Source organism: Synchiropus splendidus, chromosome 14 (assembly GCF_027744825.2).
Source record: "Synchiropus splendidus isolate RoL2022-P1 chromosome 14, RoL_Sspl_1.0, whole genome shotgun sequence".
NCBI classification, from domain to species: Eukaryota; Metazoa; Chordata; class Actinopteri; order Syngnathiformes; family Callionymidae; genus Synchiropus; species Synchiropus splendidus.
In genome coordinates this window covers 23,147,727-23,168,121 of record NC_071347.1, presented here as the reverse complement: position 1 = coordinate 23,168,121, position 20,395 = coordinate 23,147,727, and the positions used below count along the sequence as shown (strand labels likewise).

The following is a 20,395-nucleotide window of genomic DNA, read 5'->3' as shown; positions in this document are numbered from 1 at the left end:
TCTGTTCCCTTCATTTTATTTTATTGACAGTTTGTCATGTACAGTTTTGTTGCTCTGCTGACGCCACCAGAGTGAAGATCTGCGTCTGCTCCCTTCGGTTCCCAGCAGCGACAGCCAGCAAGGCTCCAGTCACAAGCACAAGCTAAAAATACTCCACTGTATGAAGGTAACTCAGCGCTGGAGAGAGAACCGGAAGGTCTTGTTCCCGCTTCGACAGCGCAGCTCCCCACAGTCCAGCCTCATCAGATACGCTCCGTCCTCGTGCTGGTCGAACACGCTCTGAGCAGAAGAGTCACAGATGAAGAGCGTCTCGTTCGCACGAGCGTCTCGTTCGCACGAGCGTCTCGTTCGCTGCGTTTTGATTTACCTGCAAACGATGAAGACACTTCTTGAGCTGCAGCGTCTCGTCCCCCACGCACCAGGCCAGACTCACATGGAAGGATGGGTCCTGGAGGTGGAGAAGAGCAACCCATTGAGAGGATGTTCTACCCTTCAACATAAAGCAGGAATCACATCCATGACCCTTTCCCTGGTATCTGTCCAGAGCCAATCATCTGCCTGCCTGATCCCACCTCTGACACCCTCCTGGTCGTCTCATCGTCACCTTGCTCAGGATTTCAGAGCTTCAGTCCAGTTGATTCGTCAGACCTGAAACACTTCTCACTTACACTGTAGAACGTCTCCAGGTGAAACTCTGCCATGGTTGTGTCCACCACTTGAACCAGGTCCAACAGCTGAGCGTGCCCAGTCACCACCTCCATCCCCAAAAATGTCCTGTGGGAGTCATTGAAGAACCTAATGGTCAATACACTGAGCATCACAGAGGGCAGGCTTGGAGTCTACCTGGTCTTCTCAGCATTACAGTACACCTTCAGTCGTCCAGCTGAACATGCAAACCTGAAGGAGAACACAGGTTAACTAACCCTCTTAATGCTTGGAGGACATTGAAACTGCTACATGTAAGAGCAAACTGACACCTAGCTCTGCAGATGTTAGAGCAGAGCTGACCAGGAGGAAGAGCTTCAAAATGTTACTGAAGCCCAGAAGCCTTGGAAGATGTGACGTGTATTTCATGTGAAGAGGAACACTGGAGCGACAACTGACCTCCTGCAGCGAGCCAGCCGCACCTTCAGGCTCTGGGTGAAGGGTTGGATCCAGTGATGCTTCAGCACCACCGTCTGAGAGAGACTGAGGTGAAACTCCTCCTGCTGGGTCAAAGACACTCCAGCGGCTGACGCGGCAGACAGAAGCTCCTCCAGCAACTCATCAAAGTCTTCGTCGGGGAGGTCTGAGGGAGACAGACACGGAGTCAATATCATGGAGACCGTGAGGCACCCTGTGTGGGGACCTACATGGCAGGTAGATGTAGGTGGCCCAGTTCCCTCTTTCATGTTTGAAGGAGCGGATTCTCCCTCCGTGAAGGGAGCTGTCTTCAGTCTGAGGGTCCACTTCCTCTGGAAACATCGACAGAAGGCATCCAGGCAGAGGCAGCCTGCAGGGAACACGTTACGTGCAGTGTAACGTCTGCACATGTGATACTACAAAAACTGCACCAATTCTAGTTTGAGGACGAATGTCGTGTAATTGGAAATGATCCTACTGTCCTGAGTTTTCAGCAATTGTCAAGAATAAATCAAATATGTTCACTGTGTTAGCGACAACCCAACAAAACGTAACGTTTGCGATTCACCAACTTTGTTTCGGCGGTTTCCTTCAGTTTCATCTTCTTCGCCGGAGCTCCATTCTCACGCTCTTTTCTTGTCGCGTCACACTCCTCCTCAGAGCTGCTGCTGTATCCCACCAGCATTGTTGACAGCATGGGTTATATTTGACGAGACCACTCGATCATGTTTTTGTCAACGTTACCGCTGATTTCCGACGCATTACTGGCGGCAGGGAGCCAGTTGCCCAGCGCGTCCGGTGTAAACATCCGTCTGTAGCGGGCATTTATGTCCGACTGGAACACACTTCATCAAACAAAGGTTCCACCAAGATACATTTTACTAAGGTTGACTTAGAAATCGAAAATAATTCCTTTAAAATCACCACGAGCATTCGTAAAGACGTAATCATAATCTCGACCGTTTATATATCTTGAATGTTTATTGCACCAAAGATAACACCTAGTCTGAGGAACCCGGCAATAAAGCTCTTCTGATTCTGGTGGTTTTTCCTGAGATTCCATCTTGAAAGGAAATATCTAAGCACAAGAAATGTGATACCGGAGCATGGTGATGTAAACTACAACATAAGTTGGAGAATAATTACTCATTTATATGCTGAGACCATTTTTAGCAACATCATTAAAAAAATCGATTTTTATTGCCGTAATTGTTTTTGTCAATATTGAAATTATAACGGTTCGTTCTTTAATAGATGACCTGTTTTTGTTGAATGCAGAAAGAAAACTGAATGAGTGGAATCCTCCATGATCCAGGGCCATCCACCGGAGCGTGCGCTTGTTTTGGGAGCAGGCGAGCGAGTCCAAGCCCTATTCATGTTCCCGGGTGCAGGCAGCGGCTCACACGCTAGCTGTCAGCTAACCGTCAAAATCAAAACAAAATGCTCCGATCTCTTCCCGTCCACTGATCGGAACACAAACCAGCCGAACTCTGGGACATTTGCGCATCACTTCATGCTGCAAACTGCTGCTTCTGCCTCATGCAATGTCCAAGGACTCGCAGTTTTCCTGCCCGCGGAGCCTCCGCGCTGGAACAAGGGAGCAGCAGCGTCCAGCCTCGCGGCTGTGAGGCGGAGGAACGGCAGCCTGGCGCCCGCTCTCCTGCAGCCTGAGGTTCGTAACCGTGCTGTCGACACGCAGGGCGCATCTCGGGTCACATCTGTGGTGCTGAAAGCAGACCAGTGTGGGCCCCCGTTTCTCCGGGAGATGCTATGCTAGCTCGCTTGGATTTGAATGGTTTTACCGCCGAGAGCGCGATCGACTCCCGCTCTGGTCGAGTCGTGCGTCAAACAACTTAGCAAGTGTTTCATCGTTTAAATGCAGGATCGACGTGGTGACATCACAATAGAGTTGACGGCTGTCCGTTTAGAAAGGGCTCGTAGGGTTTCGATTTGTGAAGATGCTCGTTTGATTGGTCATGTCTGATCCACTGTCGCTCCGCGGGACTCGATGTGAATTCAGACTTTCAATCGTTGACTGACTTTACTGGGTCACGTGGCTGGAGTTTGTTGAGGAAACTCGGCTGATATGTGAGGGACACCCTGCACTAAGGGTTTTTTTTAATTCCCATAGAGTGTTTTTTTTTTAAATATCCATTTCAATTAAACAGGTATCTTCCAGTACACGAGTGGTTCCAGGATACATTGTAATATTTGTAAATAAAGTTTACTTCATTTATGAAGCATTATGATAAATGATAGTAAAGCATTGTCAGAAATCAGACAGTGCAGCGCAATAAAACAAGTTAATTACCAACTCAATCCAGTGACAGTTATATTTCACAAAAACAAAAGCTCCAGTGTTCAGAAAGAAAACGCTGTTAAACACAAAAGCAGCAAGTGTTAATGTAAAAAAAATGCGTAAATACAAAATTGCACGGTCAATATTATGATATTTGAGCGTATCACGCTCCTATCACATAGCAAAGTGCCTGCAGTTACTCTACTGTGGTCAGAGGTTTTTGCTTGGGACTGATGTGGTCAGGTGTTGAGAGACCAGCTGACATGAAGGATTTGATCCCAACTGTTGGTCCATACAAGGCTGTGTTCGTTTCTGCTGATAACTTCAATAGTTTCCAATGAGTTCATTGTCACAAATGTTTGGGGTTTTTGGGATCATGATGTAATCTAAAAGCGTTTGTGTTTTTATTTCAAGTCTTTTATCGGCCTGGAGTCACGCAGCAAGTGACAGCAGTGGATCCTCCAAGACTCGCCTCCTTCCTGTCCTCTCACTCTGCGTCATTCTCCTCCAGCAAGTCTCACCGTCCAGGATGGAGTGAGTATACCAATAACTATAAACAAGCCAGGTCTTTCACTTTTAAACAACGTTTAAATAAGAATACGAACGACAAAGTGTTTTCAACAACTTGAACTTGATCGTCGTAGTGTTCCTGGAGAAAAGTCACATTGAAACTCAACGCTTTTACATAAAAAGCTGACTGAGCAGATGGATTCTTCTGGTAGGAGTTGACTGTTAAGAAGAAGACTGGAGCATCATAGAACTGATAGGATCACGTGACTTCATCTGAGAGAACGCAGTCGATCGTATCCACACAAGTTCTGCGTCGGCGTCACTGTTCCTCTCGAGTGTGTTATTACTGTACGGTCGGCCATAGCTGTTCAGCTTATTGTCAATATAAACAGACTGTCTTCAGCTTCTCTGTCATTATGGTGAGAACACGAGAAACACGTGTCCACTCTCTCCTGCCTCTGGTGGCTCGGAGTTCAGTCAGTGAGCAGCGTCTCTCAGCCATTGATTGGTTTGCGCCCGTGCTAAGATGAGCGCGCCAGCTCCATGTGTGTGCGAGTGTGTGTGTCTTTCCGACTGCTGTTGGAGCGTCACAGTGCCTCCACAGTCCTGGCACGTGTTCTACTCTGTCTCTAAACAGCTTTGTTTTTTTTTTTAAACTGGCACAGAAAATGATGTGACACGAGAATGTGCGTGTCAGTGTGGCTGTCGCCTGAATGGCATCACTGTGTTCTGAATAGTGACGCTCTCTTCCACCTCTGACAGTTGGGCTTCTCCTCCTACCAAGCTGAACCCCTACGCCCGGGCCAGGATGTCGGAGGTGTGGCAGCAGCAGCACGTCCCTCAGTCCCAGGTGGTCCACACCCTCCCGCCTGGTGCCGAGAACTCGCTGAGCTGTGCCGTGTATGGGATCGTGCTGCCGCAGGAGGGGGCCTCTCTGCAGCAGCAGAACCAGAACCAGCAGCAGAACCAACACCCGGGACACAGCCAGCAGCACGGCGGGGGCCAGCACACGCAGCAGCACCCGGCCCAGGCCCAGCAGGCCACGCTGCAGGCCGACGGCGAGGCGGGCCACAAGTGCGACACCTGCGGCCACGACATCTCCCACCTGGCCAACCCGCACGAACACCGCTGCATGGCCAGCCACGAGCGCTCCTTCCAGTGCACCCAGTGCCTGAAGATCTTCCACCAGGCCACCGACCTGCTGGAGCACCAGTGTGTGCAGGTGGAGCAGAAGCCGTTCGTGTGCGGCGTCTGCAAGATGGGCTTCTCGCTGCTGACCTCTCTGGCTCAGCACCACTCCTCCCACAACAGCAGCAACCCCATGAAGTGCTCCATCTGCGAGAAGACCTACCGGCCCGGCTCCTCGGGCAACCTGACGCCCAACTCTTCGGCGGCGCAGCAGCCCGGTGGCGGTGACGCGGCGGTGGCCGGCAGCTCCTCCATCCTGCCCTTCCCCTCGGCCCGGGACCGGCCCTACAAGTGCTCCGTCTGCCAGAAGGGCTTCAAGCACCTCTCGGAGCTCACCCGGCACGAGCGGGTGCACACGGGCGAGAAGCCCTTCAAGTGCGACACGTGCGACAAGGCCTTCAGCCAGTCCTCGCACCTGCAGCACCACCAGCGGACGCACAGCAACGAGCGGCCCTTCAAGTGCGCCGTGTGCGAGAAGAGCTTCAAGCACCGCTCGCACCTGGTGCGCCACATGTACGTGCACTCGGGCGAGCACCTCTTCAAGTGCAACTTGTGCGAGCTCCACTTCAAGGAGTCGTCGGAGCTGCTGCACCACCCGTGCCACCCGCAGGGCTCCAGGCCCTTCCGCTGCGCCACCTGCGGCAAGGGCTTCAAGCGCCCGTCCGACCTGCGCCAGCACGAGCGCGCCCACTCGGAGGAGCGGCCCTTCCACTGCGACGAGTGCCAGATGAGCTTCCGCCAGCAGTTGGCGCTGATCCGTCACCGCCGCACGCACAAGGACGCGGCCGATCGGCCCTTCAAGTGCAACCTGTGCGACAAAGGCTTCATGCAGCCCTCGCACCTGCTCTACCACCAGCACGTCCACGGCATGGACAACCTCTTCAAGTGCGCCTCGTGCCAGAAGGAGTTCAGCCAGTCGGGCGAGCTGCTGCGGCACAAGTGCGGCGAGTCGCCCAACCCCTCCCCCGACAAGCCCTACAAGTGCGACGTGTGCGGGAAGGGCTACAAGAAGAGCTCCACGCTGCAGCGCCACCAGAACGCTCACTGCCAGGACAAGCCGCTCAAGTGCTCACTGTGCGACCGCCGCTTCCTGTCCTCCGCCGACTTCGTCCAGCACCGCTGCGACCCGTCGCGGGAGAAGCCGCTCAAGTGTCCGGACTGCGAGAAGCGCTTCAAGTACTCCTCGGACCTGAACCGGCACCGGCGCGTGCACACGGGCGAGAAGCCCTACGAGTGTCAGCACTGCAGCAAGGGCTTCAAGCAGCGCGAGCACCTGCTCAAGCACCAGAGCACGCACTCCCGCGAGGGCCAGTTCAAGTGCGTGTGGTGCGGCGAGCGCTTCAGTGACTTGGGCTCGCTGGAGGACCACACGCTCCAGCACACGGGCGAGGGGGCCGGATACTCGGTGTCGCAGTGCATCTAGAACCTCGAGGGTCCTCCAGTGTTGTTGTTTACCTCAGAGCGGCGGCCGGGTGGTCCGCGTGTCCAGAAAGGTCGCTCCGTTTGCACTGCAAAGATTGTGTTTAGAATCTTCATTCCTGTTCCTGACTCAAGTCCTTCACACACAAAACGAGGAACGTCTTGTCCGTAGCAAAACCAGGGGACCACGTGGCCCCCGCGGTCCGACATGACCCTCCAAGAGACCGTTTCATTTGACTATTGTAAGCGAGACACGAACCTCCCTCTTGGACCAGCATTTAAACTTGTCTCTAGATCGTTCCTCTGATCTCATCTGGAGGCTTCTGGAGGTCACCACGACCTAAACTAAAGCCCACCATTACCCCGGGTCCCCGAGCCAGGTGACTGTTGAGGTGGCGTGGACCTCCATTCATGGTCGACCCCTGGTGCTGCTGTTCTGGCCTTCACCAGGTGGTCAGTGTTTACAGTCCGGTTGTCCCGACATGGTCCACCTCCACCTCCTCAGTCGGTCCAAACCATCTAGTCCTGGTACCAGGGCCTTGCACACTCCAGTTGGAACCAGCGACCTCCCTCCGCCCGTGTGACCTTGTGAGTGTCTTTATCCTCCTCGCTCAACTTTCGTCACACCTCAGTTTTGCTTGTGTGTGAGTGTGACTTCAGTCAACCTGAGATGTTTTTCAAAACTGAGCCGAGGGCGACGGACGTCCTCACCGCTCCACCTGTCTGACTGTATCTGCCTTCTTGAAATGCCATGAGATTCCAGATGTGTTCCTGTCCGCTCTAGTCTTTTCATGTTTGCACTTGTTTGTGAAAGGATACTGTCCGTTTCTCGCTGCTGAGTCGGCAGAATCTCAGAGACCTGAGCTGGAAGCTGTTGGTTTAGAACGCGGCTGTAGAGCAATTGTTGTTGTTGTTGGGTTCTTTGGTCTTTGGTTCATCTGGGGACTTGGAGAGACGCACACGCTCCGTCACTGTTCTGTGACAAGGTTGGGGTCCAGTCAAACTAGATCCATCCATCGTTGAAGCTACGGCACCTGCTGTCCCTGTTGAAGCTCAAGTTAGGGCCCTTTCATACTACGGGTTCTGTCTGGAGACAAATCTCTTTCGGCTCAGAAGTCCGAGATGTGAACACAAGCAAGTCGGGTTTTGGTCACAGACCTGATCCAGGCAGTGAAGGCTCTGATGGCTGTCTGGGCGCACAACATGGTTCAAGAACAACTTCTCCCAGAACGCTGGGGAACAGGAGCGCAGCGCAGCGGTCCGGGACTGGAGATGTGTGCGGGGGTTTGATACCTCAGGTGTTTTCTCCTCTTTTAGGCTGATAAACACCTGATGTTATTGACAGACAGATTTGCTTCAGTGAATAACGCTGCGCTCTACAGTTGGTGTCACTACAGTCACTGCATGTGACAGTGAGGAGGAAAGACGCTGGTTATCCCCAAGTTACTGAAGATCACCAGACGTCTGGATCTGGACTTCTCTGACTGAAACCGTCTCCATCCACAGTCATCTCTCTCACTGTGGTCAAGGTGTTGTGAGAGCAGCGTGGATCAGTCGAGTCGCTCCGTATTACGCAGCTTGTTTCCACTATTTCCTTGTAATACAAACACGACAAGACTCTCCCACGTTTAGTTTTGGCTGTGAAACGCCACATTCTGTTCCAGCCGTGGCTCAACTCTGAGGAGAGGACAACTCATAATGTCAAGAGGTGACAGAGAAATAAGGAGGTCAAGCCGATGGTGGTAAACAGGTTGTTGCACGGCTGATGACGACTTCCTTGAGACCTGCTTCGTCGCGGGTCACGAACAAGGTATTTCGCGCAGAGCCCATCGGACCCGCCCGAGACAGAACCCGCAGTGTGAAAAGCCCCCAAGAGCCAGTCATTCTCCCCGACACCCATGGATGCAATAATTGTCTCCCGCTGAGGCTTCCAGTTTGAGTGCCGTGGTTTTTTCTCAAAGTCTCCAGAAAATCCCAACAGACCGACACGTCCTCTTCATGGGTCCTTGTGTGTCATGCCATGGATGAGAAGTCAAGTTGGAAGATTCTCGATGATGTGGTTGGTCTTCCCTGTTCTCTTGAAGCTTGGTCATCACAACTTTAGTGTCTCCCCCTTGTTGAAACCAAACACTGACTCGGCCAACGATGGTCCCCGTCTGACGTGAATTGATGATAAACCTGGACATGTTTTGAATTGACGGAGGCGGAGCAAGGCGTTCCTTTCTCCAGTCCAGTTCACCGTCTGCAGACGACACAAACGCCTCAGGAACTACGACATGCTTTTGTTCTCCAGCAGTCTGCCACCTGAGTTCATTCTCGAGTCCCTCCGGGTGTTTGGTGCCGACAGAGGTGTGAGAGCAACTCAAGCCAAAGAATCACCAAACTGATGTGGTCCAACCGCTGTGGTTGGGAGGGTGAGGAGTCTGCGCGACCTCTGCTCAGCCCTGCTGTCTCCGTGTGTGCATGCTCGCTGGGCTCTGTCCGAGGAAGCCGCCCTCCTCGCAGGCCCCACTCTGGTTTCAGTCGTACTGTGATTCATGTGCGTTTTGTAAAAAACAAAAAAAAGTTTGTGGCAAAGTGGAGATTGACGGTGAGGTTGTCTGTTTGGATGTAGCATTCAGATATACACTCCGCTCTAATAAAACTTTTTTCATTTAAAATATTCTGTTAATTCACTTTCTACCTTTGTTCCAGGCGTCTACATGTCTCACCCACAAACCAATGGCTCAGGATTCAAGACGCTTGCTTTTAATCATAGCAATATAGGCGCCTTTCACCGTACAAAACACACGTGAGAACAGCAGAACACGTTGAAACCGAAGTGGCAGTCAAGAGAAGAAAAGCAGCAGATGGGTTACCCTTGAAAAGGGTAAGTGTGTCAGCTAGGTTGATGAGTTCCAGAGACACAACTTTGATATTGTGGTTTTTATTCCTAGGAACATCTCAGAAATTGATCTTTTAAAATTAGTTTTGCAAATGTTCCTAAGAATTTTAACTCTTACTTTGCTCATTTATTTCTCTCCAAACGTGACTTACTTTTTTATATTCCTTAGTATAAACTATAAATACAGACATTCCAGCTGCTTACATTCTACGCGACCGTTTTTTTGTTGTTGTTGTTGTTGTCCAGAACATCGAGTAAAGGCGAAGGTTCTTGCAGAGGCGCTCAGACGTGCGGGTGCTTCTCAGGTCCTGGTCGGCAGATGGCGCTGTCTCGCCACCGCTTCACCCCGGCACTCGGCTTCTTTCACATCCGGGAGACTCGTGCGCCTCTTCAGTCCGATCCGCTCCCCTTCCCTGCCCTCTCGACCGGGGAGGTCCGTGGCTGCGGAAGAAAGCGCCCCCCCGAACTCGGCGTCAGGTACCGGTCCGCCGCCGCGCCGCTGTCCCGCTCCCCTCCCCGCACCGGCCGCTCATGACGCGGGCACCGCCGCTGGAGGTGCGGGCGCCGAGGGCTCCCAGTCAGTGCGACATCCCCGCTCTCCGGTAGCATCGCCGGCTAACGTTAGCTAACAACAGCCGGAGCCCCGCTGCGGTTGATGGATTGGTAGCTCGGCTCGGAACCACCGAGGGATTAAAGCCCCCCTTCCTGGAGTTCTGATCTGCCGCCCCCCGTGTGGCCTTCCGCGGGTCCTCCCTACCTCAACACCCCGATGCCTGCCCCGCCTGGACCCTGACCCGGACGCTGCTGCCTCTCGACACCCCCTCTCCTCGTCTCCAAGTGTGGGTGCAGGAGGAAGCGTCGCCGGCTTCTGGTCCACTTCTCACTCCCACACGTCCTGCTGCTTCCCTCGCCAGCTCGCTCCGGAACCTCGGTCCACCTCGGCGAGTCCCGCTCCGCTTCCGAGCCTCGGGTCTCGCCATGCCGGGTCCGGTGGCCGGCAGCAAGTCCCGTGTGTACGCAGACGTCAACACCCTGAAGAGCCGGGAGTACTGGGACTACGAGGCCCACGTGCCCAACTGGAAGTAGGTCCTTGTTCTGTTCCGGTCTTCCTGACTCTGGTGATGTGGTTGTTCATCCGTCTGGGACTCAGACGAGAGCTTCTTTGTCTCCAGTGTCAGGGTAAAGGTCACTTCTACTTCCTCCTGTGGAGGCTGGAGTTTGGGCGACTCCACAGGTTAGATCGGGATTTTCGGCACTCGAAAGGCTGTAGTCATCTCAGTTGTGGAGCTTCACACCCCAGTGGTCTCCCTGAGACGGAGGAGAAAGAGGAGTTGGCATGACCCAGATCTTTCCCGTCCAGTTTCGAAGCCAAACATCGGTGCATGTGGGATTCCAGTTTGGCTGAATGGGACTATGGGGGAGTCCTCAACATGTGGGCTTATGTTGAGGACTGTGAAGGTTCAGGTTTGAGTCTGGGCCAGTCACGCAGCAGGCAGAGCGTCACCTGTGTGTGTCGGGTCCAGTCCGGAGCCAAACCGTCCCGACTTACTTGATGACCGGTCTCCTTCTGTCAGTCCCACACACTCTGTCTCGATCTGTCTCCATAGCAACCAGGAGGACTACCAACTGGTCCGGAAGCTGGGCCGAGGGAAGTACAGCGAGGTGTTCGAGGCCATCAACATCACCAACAATGAGAAGGTGGTGGTGAAGATCCTGAAGGTGAGCTGCTCCATGTTCCTCCATCAGCTCGGCGTGACTGCGTGCGGCGTCATGTGACCTGCAGGTGTGATAGGGAGAGCTTGCTGTCCAGGTTAGATTGTCCCGGCCGGTGTGACCCGAGCGATGGGCGTCTCAGAAGAAAACATTTGGGCCACTCACGTGATCACTCAGTGGCCTAGAAAGTTTTTTCATCGCTGTGTGTTGTGTCTCATGTCGCACACAAAGTGCATTTTGTGATGCGTTTAGGTGCAACGAGATGGTTTCTGGGCACTTTGCCTGGTGACCAGTGACGTCTGGATCTCATGTGAGCCAAGAGGCTGTAGCCGTGTGAGGCTGAGGGATAGTGAGGTGAAGGAAGGCGTCAGCAGGATGAAGCCCCGCTGCTGCCACTGACATCACTGGTCAGACTCTCGACTCTTCAGTGGCGCTGAGCTGATCCAGAGGTGCTCTGAGGAGCTGTGGTGGAGCCGCGTCTGTAGCGCTCGCCGTGGTTTTCCTCGCTACAATAACCGGCGGCTGGCGGCGCTGCGGAATAGTGGCTGTCGGGTGATTGACGCGCGGCTGCTGAAGCAGGCAGAGCGAGTCGAGGCCCGCACAGCAGCATCAGCAGATCGGGACGGGAGCACGTGTGGAATTCCTGATGAGACCCTGTCTTGTGATCTCTCTCTCTCTCTCTCTTCCCCGACAGCCGGTCAAGAAGAAGAAGATCAAACGTGAGATCAAGATTCTGGAGAACCTGCGAGGCGGAACCAACATCATCCGCCTGGTGGACACGGTCAAGGATCCGGTGGTAGGTCCGGGAAGTACTGATGAGTCCGAACATTATGACCACCTGCCAGTCTTAAGTGGGAGGTTGCAGGTTCAAAACCTCTCCTGGAACCTTCAGCAAGTGCTCCAGTCTGATCCAGAGCTGAGTCAGAACCAATGGAGACCAGTCCATCCCTTCTGAAAAGCTTTGTTACAACATGTGAAACTGGTTTCAAACCATCGACAGAAAGGTCTGAATAATCAGAGCTGAGGGTCCAAACTACTGAGATTTGTGGGGGAGAGGAGGCGACGCGGGCTGGTCATAATGATTTGGATAATCAACCTGAGGGGTTTCATTGATTCTCCTGTCTGTGCGGCTGATGATTCCTAACACTCGCGCTGTCTCTCTGTCGCTCCCTGGTGGCGGGGCAGTCCAGAACCCCGGCGCTGGTCTTCGAGTGCATCAACAACACAGACTTCAAGGTAAAGATGGCCGCGCGTTCACGTGTTTGTTTGATTTGATTTTGTGAAACATGACCCCCAGATTCCTAAGCTGAACACACTGAAATATAGACATCAATGTAAAAAAAACAGGCAACCGACTACGTCAGATAAATAAAATGTACAATTAAAAAACACATGAATAAATGAACAAAATAATTGAAAAAATAGAACACATTTTTATCGTCACACGGTGCTCGAGCTTCATGGCAGAAACCTAGTGGTCGATGGTTGAAAACCTCAGGTCAGCCTTTGGAAAAGAGTAGGTGCAGAAGTTGGAATAATGGAGGGGAAAGCTATCAAGAATGAATACAGAAATGACCCAAAAATAAATGATGGGAGGCGGGAGGGAAAACGTCGGGTGGAAGAAACAAAAAATGTCTGCAGAAACAGTGCGGCAGAGCAGGGGAGCGAAACATGGACCTGTGATGAGAGAAAGAAAAAAGAAGGCAGCGGCAGGAGAATCAGACTTAAGGACCAGGAAAAGAGGATCATCGATGAGCCACAGGCTGATCCTCGGGGAGATACTGTTTCAGAAAACTGTGGACAGAATAAAAGGCTGGGGAGTAAAATCTGTGAAATGAGATTTTCGAGATGATGAAGCCGAGCGAGCGTGGTGGGACCCGCCTCTCTCCTCACCGCCGTCTGGTCTCTGCAGGAACTGTACCAGAAGTTGACCGACTACGACATCCGCTTCTACATGTACGAGCTGCTGAAGGTGAGGCTGGCGCCCCCGGCGCTGCTGCGTGGTGTGGGCTCTCTCTTCCCCAGACTCATGGCTCCTGTGTGTGTGTGTTGTGTGTGTGTCAGGCCCTGGACTACTGTCACAGCATGGGCATCATGCACCGTGACGTCAAGCCTCACAACGTGATGATCGACCACCAGTTGAGAAAGGTTGGTGAACTCGTCTTGTGGCGCTCGCTCGAGCGTCTGTGGGAGCGACGGCTTCCTCCGAGCATGTGTGAACCGCGTGGGAGGACCGCGCTAAAAATACCAGCCGTGGAGTTTGGTGTGTGAATGCGTGGGAGCCTCTCATCTGTCGGAGCTCTCTCTCTCTCTCTCTCTCTCTCTGGCTGATGCTGAACCGCACAGGTTCTGATCTGCAGAAGTCAGCCTTGAGAATCTGACCAATGAGATGGGATGAGTGGGTCACATGACTCAGTCTTCACCTGACTGTGACCCAGACATCGAGGCTCACCTCGACCTTCGTCTGTGCCGAACAGCCGCTGGCCAAACAGAGGGAAGAAAAGCACCAATCGTGGCGTTCATTTGATCCTTTCTTTGTTGACCATGCTGTCAAGTATTTACCACGGCCGGTTCCGACCGTCGTCGTCGTCGTGGTGACGCTGCAGCGCCGAGTGCGATCCGAAGTTGCATGCAGTGTTGAGGTTTTCAGTTCTTTTCAAGTGTTGGAGAGCGAGAATAGTACTGCAGTTTGCAATGAGTGTTCAACCAAACTATCTGTTTACATTAGCAGCCTGTGATATGATGGGAAGCTGAGTAATGTTTTTTCATTATTATTAGCTGAAAAGCAAAGTCAGGAACATGAAAAATGTCAATCATCTAAACATTGACTTTCTTAGGCAGACGTGAGTGTAAATATGTTCTTGACTATTTATGCTAAAAATCGGAATCACATTGGATAGTTGGTATTCATCGGCTAAGAATTTGATTTTTTTGAAAATGTATTCATTGTTGGCCTCAGATTTTCTATTTGGTGCATCTCTGCTCTTTATAATATTGTATTTTACCTCATGCTTTTGATTTAACTTCCTGTTCTGAGCATCATATTGAAATGTCTGGTTTTCAATAAATGGGATCAAGGTTATTTATTAATTTTACTCTTGTTAGAAACGATATTCGTTACATGTTATTTGGATGTAAATTTAGGTATGTTAAGTATTTCGTTGATTTTGTTGAAGTATCCATATGTTTTTACTAAAAAATTGCCATCAAAACAATCTAAAAACGTTTTAGATTGTTTTGATGGCAATTCAGGGTGTTTTGTTTTTGATACCCGCTGGTGATCTATAAGCTTTTCCGTTTAGTTTCCTCTGTAATGGTTATGGTGATTATTAAATAGACTAGTTTCCTCCTCTAACTACGCGCCCGGGCTTCAGGCCGTTCAAACAGGAGAAACACGTGACTTCGTGAATGATGTCGTTCTGATAGGCTCCAGAGGGGGGCGCCACACTCTCGCAAACACAGCCGCTGACTCCCGGTCGTGGTGCAGCCCGCTGCTGTTAGATCTGGGTCTCACGCCGCGGCTTCTGAGTGTGTTTGTGGTTCCTGCAGCTGCGCCTCATCGACTGGGGTCTGGCGGAGTTCTACCATCCCTCCCAGGAGTACAACGTCAGGGTGGCGTCGCGGTACTTCAAGGGCCCGGAACTCCTGGTAGACTATCAGGTGAGAAGCAGAGGAGGGAGGGAGGGAGGGGGGAGGCGCGGGTCCTGGAGGTGACCCAGCTAAAGCTGTGCTCCACAGATGTACGACTACAGTCTGGACATGTGGAGTCTGGGCTGCATGCTGGCCAGCATGATCTTCCAGAAGGAGCCCTTCTTCCACGGCCAGGACAACTACGACCAGGTCAGACCTCCTGCAGATCCAGAGCCAGGTCCCCCCTGGGGTTTGAATCGCGGGCTGTGCTGGGGCAGCCCGGAGGTCCTCTCTGGACCAGTGTGCTCAGAGGCACGCTGGTCGCATGTGCAGGACATGAGGGAAGACTGGACTCACCGCTCGGTCCTGGGGTCTGTAGCTGAGACTCGGTGTCACTTGACAGGTTACTGCTGTTGAGTCTGGTGTATCGCTGAGTCATGCAAAATGCACATGAGTGACAGTCACTGACGTCATTCAGATCAGATCGTGCAGTGAGATGACGCGACTCGGACTTGAGATGAAGCCACTGATTCAAGACGAGCGCTGTGACCAATCAGAGGCCAGATTTAAAGTGACGTGTGCAGAGAGGGAAAATGCATTGACCTGAGGCAGTGAAACGGAAGAGAAGCCGATCGTAGCAGTTGCTAACATCGCAACTCAGCCAGCCGGTCCGCCACACTGACTCCTATTAGCCCCGCCCCCAGCGCGCTGAGCTGCTTTTTTACCGTGACTTGAGAGACGGGAGGAGGGAGGAGCCTGTAGAGGCCGCAGTGTGCAGGCGCTGTTAGCACAGACGGCTAACATGCTAGCATGTAGCTTCTGTGGCGACCAACTGGCAGACGACACCAAGCCCAACCACGACGTGATGTTTTGAGGCTGCGTCCCATTTCTCCCCCTAACACTGGGCTCTGCGCCTCACGTGTCAGTGTAGCGTGTCCCACTCGCCGTTCACCACTTGAAATGATCCGATCAAACCCAGGGAGCTCCGGAGCTGACTTGAAACCAAGTGGGAATATGAAGTGTGGAGAGATGTCCAGGAGACCACAGGACTTGATTTCAAACAATGTTGGACAGGACAAGAGGGACCTGTTAGTAGCCAGGACCACTCTTCCCTGTGTTGACTTTCTCTGGTGTCACACGTCAGCGAGCCAAATGCTCCACCGTGTCCCACAACATGAACAATACAACGTGGATGTTCAACAGTAGGTTTGGATTTCTCCTGAACAAACAGTGGGCTAGCATCCAGGCTAACATTAGCATCCTCATACCTCTGACACGCCTGTCACCACAACATAGGCAACAAGTGAGATGATCAGCACTGATGCAAGAGGTTGCAGAAACGTTGTCTCCAACACTGGATATGCTGGAAACAAAACACAGCACGGCAGCCAATGACACGCTGTCGTTACGCATGACATCATCAAGTGTCATCTTCACAGTGGAGGCAGCTTCACAGTGGAGGCAGCTTCACAGTGGAGGGAGCTTCACAGTGGAGGGAGCTTCACAGTGGAGGGAGCTTCACAGTGGAGGGAGCTTCACAGTGGAGGGAGCTTCACAGTGGAGGGAGCTTCATAGTGGAGGGAGCTTCACAGTGGAGGCAGCTTCACAGTGGAGGGAGCTTCACAGTGGAGGGAGCTTCACAGTGGAGGGAGCTTCACAGTGGAGGGAGCTTCATAGTGGAGGGAGCTTCACAGTGGAGGAGCTTCATAGAGGAGGAGCTTCACAGTGGAGGGAGCTTCATAGTGGAGGAGCTTCATAGTGGAGAGAGCTTCATAGTGGAGGGAGCTTCACAGTGGAGGGAGCTTCACAGTGGAGGCAGCTTCACAGTGGAGGCAGCTTCACAGTGGAGGGAGCTTCACAGTGGAGGCAGCTTCACAGTGGAGGGAGCTTCACAGTGGAGGCAGCTTCACAGTGGAGGGAGCTTCACAGTGGAGGGAGCTTCATAGTGGAGGCAGCTTCACAGTGGAGGCAGCTTCACAGTGGAGGGAGCTTCACAGTGGAGGGAGCTTCATAGTGGAGGGAGCTTCACAGTGGAGGGAGCTTCACAGTGGAGGGAGCTTCATAGTGGAGGGAGCTTCACAGTGGAGGGAGCTTCACAGTGGAGGCAGCTTCACAGTGGAGGAGCTTTATAGAGGAGGGAGCTTCACAGTGGAGGGAGCTTCACAGTGGAGGGAGCTTCACAGTGGAGGCAGCTTCACAGTGGAGGCAGCTTCACAGTGGAGGCAGCTTCACAGTGGAGGGCGCTCAGAACCAAGTGCTCGTGTTACGTTGAGGAGTGGGACGCAGCCTTAGGTTGCTCACTCCCGTCGTGGCTCCTTCGGTGTTGGACCGGTCGAACAGTTCTGCTGCGTCCACAGCTCCAGACTCTGTGTCTGTGTTCCACCTTCTCACTTCCTCTTCCTCCTCCAGCTGGTACGAATCGCCAAAGTCCTGGGCACAGACGAGCTGTTCGGGTACCTGAGGAAATACCACATCGAGCTGGACCCGCGCTTCAAAGACCTGCTGGGCCAGTAAGTCCAGCAGAAGCTGCCGCCGCCATCTTGCCAGCCGCCTCTGATCCCTGCTGTGTCTCAGGCAGAGCAGGAAGCGCTGGGAACAGTTCGTGCAGACGGAGAACCAGCACCTGGTCAGTCCCGAGGCTCTGGACCTGCTGGACAAGCTGCTGCGCTACGACCACCAGCAGAGGCTGACGGCCACTGAGGCCATGGAGCACCCGTACTTCTGTGAGCCACCACGCACATCACACACACATCACTAACACGCACACGCGCTCTGGGCCTCTGACGCCTCACGGCCTCTGGTTCTGCTTCAGACCCGGTGGTGAAGGAGCAGTCGCAGCTCAACTCTGACAACAACCTGGTGTCCAGTGGAAACACGACGGCGCGGTGAAACTCAGGTGACACACACACACACACACACACACACACACTCTGGACACCAGGGGTGGAAACTGGCGTCTCACTCCAACTGTCTCTCCACAGAGGCGTCGGCCTGAAGGACGTTTGTTACCTCAACTTTGTACCCGGTTGTGACAGTAACTCTGACAAGTGTACAGTGACAATGGAACAAAGTGACCAGTTACACTCACACACTCCTCTGTATCGGTCTGTGATTGGCTCGCGGGTCCTCAGTCTGACCTCAGATGACCTCAGCCGTCCCTCCTGAAGACAGTAGTCCTGACCCCGCCCCCTTCATTGACATGACCTCTTTGTATGCATCAGCATGGAGAATGACCAGGAGCCTGTACAAGCCCCGCCCCACCCCTCCCTCCCAGACAGACGTCTTAGCACTACTCCAGTCGAGAGCGCGGCATGGTGGACTCTAGGTAGAATGAAGATGACCATTATAATATTAATGACAAATAAATGATTTTTATTTAGATGAGCTGCTCGTCTCTTCGCTGTGTCTGAGGCGCGTGTGTGTGTTCCTGAACCTCTGTCTTTGTGAGGACCTGGGTGAGTTTTTTACCAACACAGTGAGGTCCTCACTTTGTCAAGCCTCAGTTTGAAGGTTAAAACTACTAAACAGCTGGGTCACGATCACTGGGTTTTAGTTGGAGTCAAGGTTCAGTTTAGCCATGTGTTTTAAATGGTTAGGTTCAGGGGGAGAGGCTGGGGAAAGGGGGATGGCAATGTATGTCGATGACGGTCCTCACTAAGATAGAACAACTAATGTGTGTGTGTGTGTCCGGACCTTTTGCCGGTCCCCACAAGTCTGAATTTGAGGGTTCAAACTTCAACAGAACTGGGTCTCAGTCTGGTTCAGGTGAGTCATGTGTTCAGGGTGAGAGGCTGGGGAAAGGGTGGCAACCAGGGGTGGTCCACACAAGGACAGAGAGACAGGCATGAGAGTGCGAGGATGGAGGTTCCAAGGATAGATTTCACCTTGCTGCCCCAGCTTCCTGTTCTAAAACCCGACTCCTCGGTCACGTTCTGAGTCTCACACACACACACACACAGGACCGAATGCTCCGCAATTCTTTGTTTACCTTTGCACCGATCCGACCATGAAACATTCAGCAGCAGGCTCAGCTTTGAAGATGACATGATGTTCTTGCCCCCCTCCCTCTCTCCGGAAACACACACACACACACAGGTCTTGGTTTTCTGTGAGCTCCAGTGCAGGTGAGCTGAAGTTTCCACATCTACTCAGCAGGATGAGTCCAAGTGTCTGTCACTCAGTTTCCTCTCTGATCACCAGCAATAAGGTCTGCACGGCTGGGACTCTGTTGTTGTCTCACTTCCAGTTCCAACATGCTTTAGCTATTATCTCTGCTTAATATGCTACGTGCTCTTCAGCCTGTTATCTTTTTAGTCCCACAATATTTCCTTATTTCTCATTTCTGACTTTCTTCCTCAACCATATATATATATACACATCCAAACCACCATGGAAACGTTGACGTGAATACAGGAAAAATTCACTTCGACGTTTGCACTCGTGACTCTTCAGCAGGCAGAGATGAGTTCAGATTAGTGCTGAAGGCAATAACAAGCTATGAGATGAAACACATGTTATATCTGATGGATGCGCAGAAGAAATGGCAGCCCCGCTCATCCCAAACACACAGCTCCATGACTCCGCGGGGGCCGCTGTGCTCATGTTGGCCACAGGTCAGTGTCAATTCCTACACTTTATTATTAGGATTATTATGTTTATTGTTAGGATTATCAGCGGATTATCATTCAAATTTTCAAGAATTGTCAAATTTTAAAATAGCGTTGCATAATTTTCAAACTAAAGCTACATGATTTGACTCAAGAATAAGAGGCCGCTCAGACGCGCGACTTCCAGCTGTTGTTCAACCTGATGCTCCTCTAATGTGACACACACACACACCTTCACCACAGAACCATGGAGTGATCCTGGTCGGACCCACAGAGCTAACGTGACGTCTCACTTCCAAACTCTACTGACACTGCTCGACCGACACAGTTTGCTCCGTGGTTCAAGAGTTGGCTGAAAACCAAATGCAGAACCAAATAAATGCGCTGCAAAATGAGAAGAGACAAAGAGTCACTGTTGTTCTGAAGTGGAGGCAAAGACTGTTGGCCAAACTAGAATAAAAACATGCGAGATACAGTGTTAAAGTCGAAACTGTTATTTAAAATAAATCCATCACGGCTTGAGAAATATACGTCAGATACTGACCAATGATTTTCTTTGCTACATGGTTCCATAAATGTTGCTTCATACCTCTGACGGTACATTTGACCTATTATTTACATGACTATTTCTGTGTTCCGGCTCTTTTCTCTGAGCAGCTCATCATCCATGGGACGTTCAGGGTGAAACACGTGCGTGCTCTGACCTCCAGGTCAAACTGTCGCAATGAAACACAGCCACACCGTCTGGTATTTACATTTATTGGACGAGTGCAGCACGACAAACAGCAGGCTGAGGTCAGCAGAGGAAGCTCCTCCCATCCTTCGGCTCAGGTGAGAAGAAGTGGACCAGCGGGACTTGACTTTTTGGACTTGATTCTGAAGCGAATTGATGCGAAAGATTCTCGCACTGTGAGGAAGCGAGCGGCTGCTTCAGGATAAAGGCATCACTCTCACACCACACAAACACCTCAGAGAGAGGTCACAGGCTCAGGCGCTCCGCCGCCGCTGTGTCAGTCTCTGGTC

The 20,395-nt window shown here is 52.2% G+C and overlaps 3 protein-coding genes across 3 annotated transcripts; 2 read left to right on the top strand and 1 right to left on the bottom strand.

The window, feature by feature from the left end:
• On the bottom strand, positions 1-3,111 carry usb1 (U6 snRNA biogenesis 1). Its single transcript, XM_053885018.1, has 7 exons — positions 1,695-3,111; positions 1,353-1,492; positions 1,105-1,288; positions 844-897; positions 669-774; positions 368-448; positions 1-279 (listed from the first exon to the last, which is right to left on the bottom strand). Exons 1-7 carry the CDS (start codon positions 1,817-1,819, stop codon positions 172-174), a joined length of 798 nt encoding a protein of 265 aa, XP_053740993.1. The 5' UTR covers positions 1,820-3,111; the 3' UTR covers positions 1-171.
• Positions 2,768-9,212, top strand: znf319b (zinc finger protein 319b). The gene is made up of 3 exons (XM_053885014.1): positions 2,768-2,794; positions 3,836-3,955; positions 4,694-9,212. Exons 2-3 carry the CDS (start codon positions 3,951-3,953, stop codon positions 6,540-6,542), a joined length of 1,854 nt encoding a protein of 617 aa, XP_053740989.1. The 5' UTR covers positions 2,768-2,794; positions 3,836-3,950; the 3' UTR covers positions 6,543-9,212.
• Positions 9,213-9,250: 38 nt separating this feature from the next.
• Positions 9,251-18,331, top strand: csnk2a2b (casein kinase 2, alpha prime polypeptide b). The gene is made up of 13 exons (XM_053885015.1): positions 9,251-9,407; positions 9,669-10,504; positions 11,030-11,141; positions 11,830-11,931; positions 12,321-12,371; positions 13,048-13,107; positions 13,200-13,283; positions 14,685-14,795; positions 14,874-14,975; positions 17,175-17,275; positions 17,340-17,488; positions 17,578-17,661; positions 17,747-18,331. Exons 2-12 carry the CDS (start codon positions 10,401-10,403, stop codon positions 17,652-17,654), a joined length of 1,053 nt encoding a protein of 350 aa, XP_053740990.1. The 5' UTR covers positions 9,251-9,407; positions 9,669-10,400; the 3' UTR covers positions 17,655-17,661; positions 17,747-18,331.
• Positions 18,332-20,395: the final 2,064 nt, after the last annotated feature.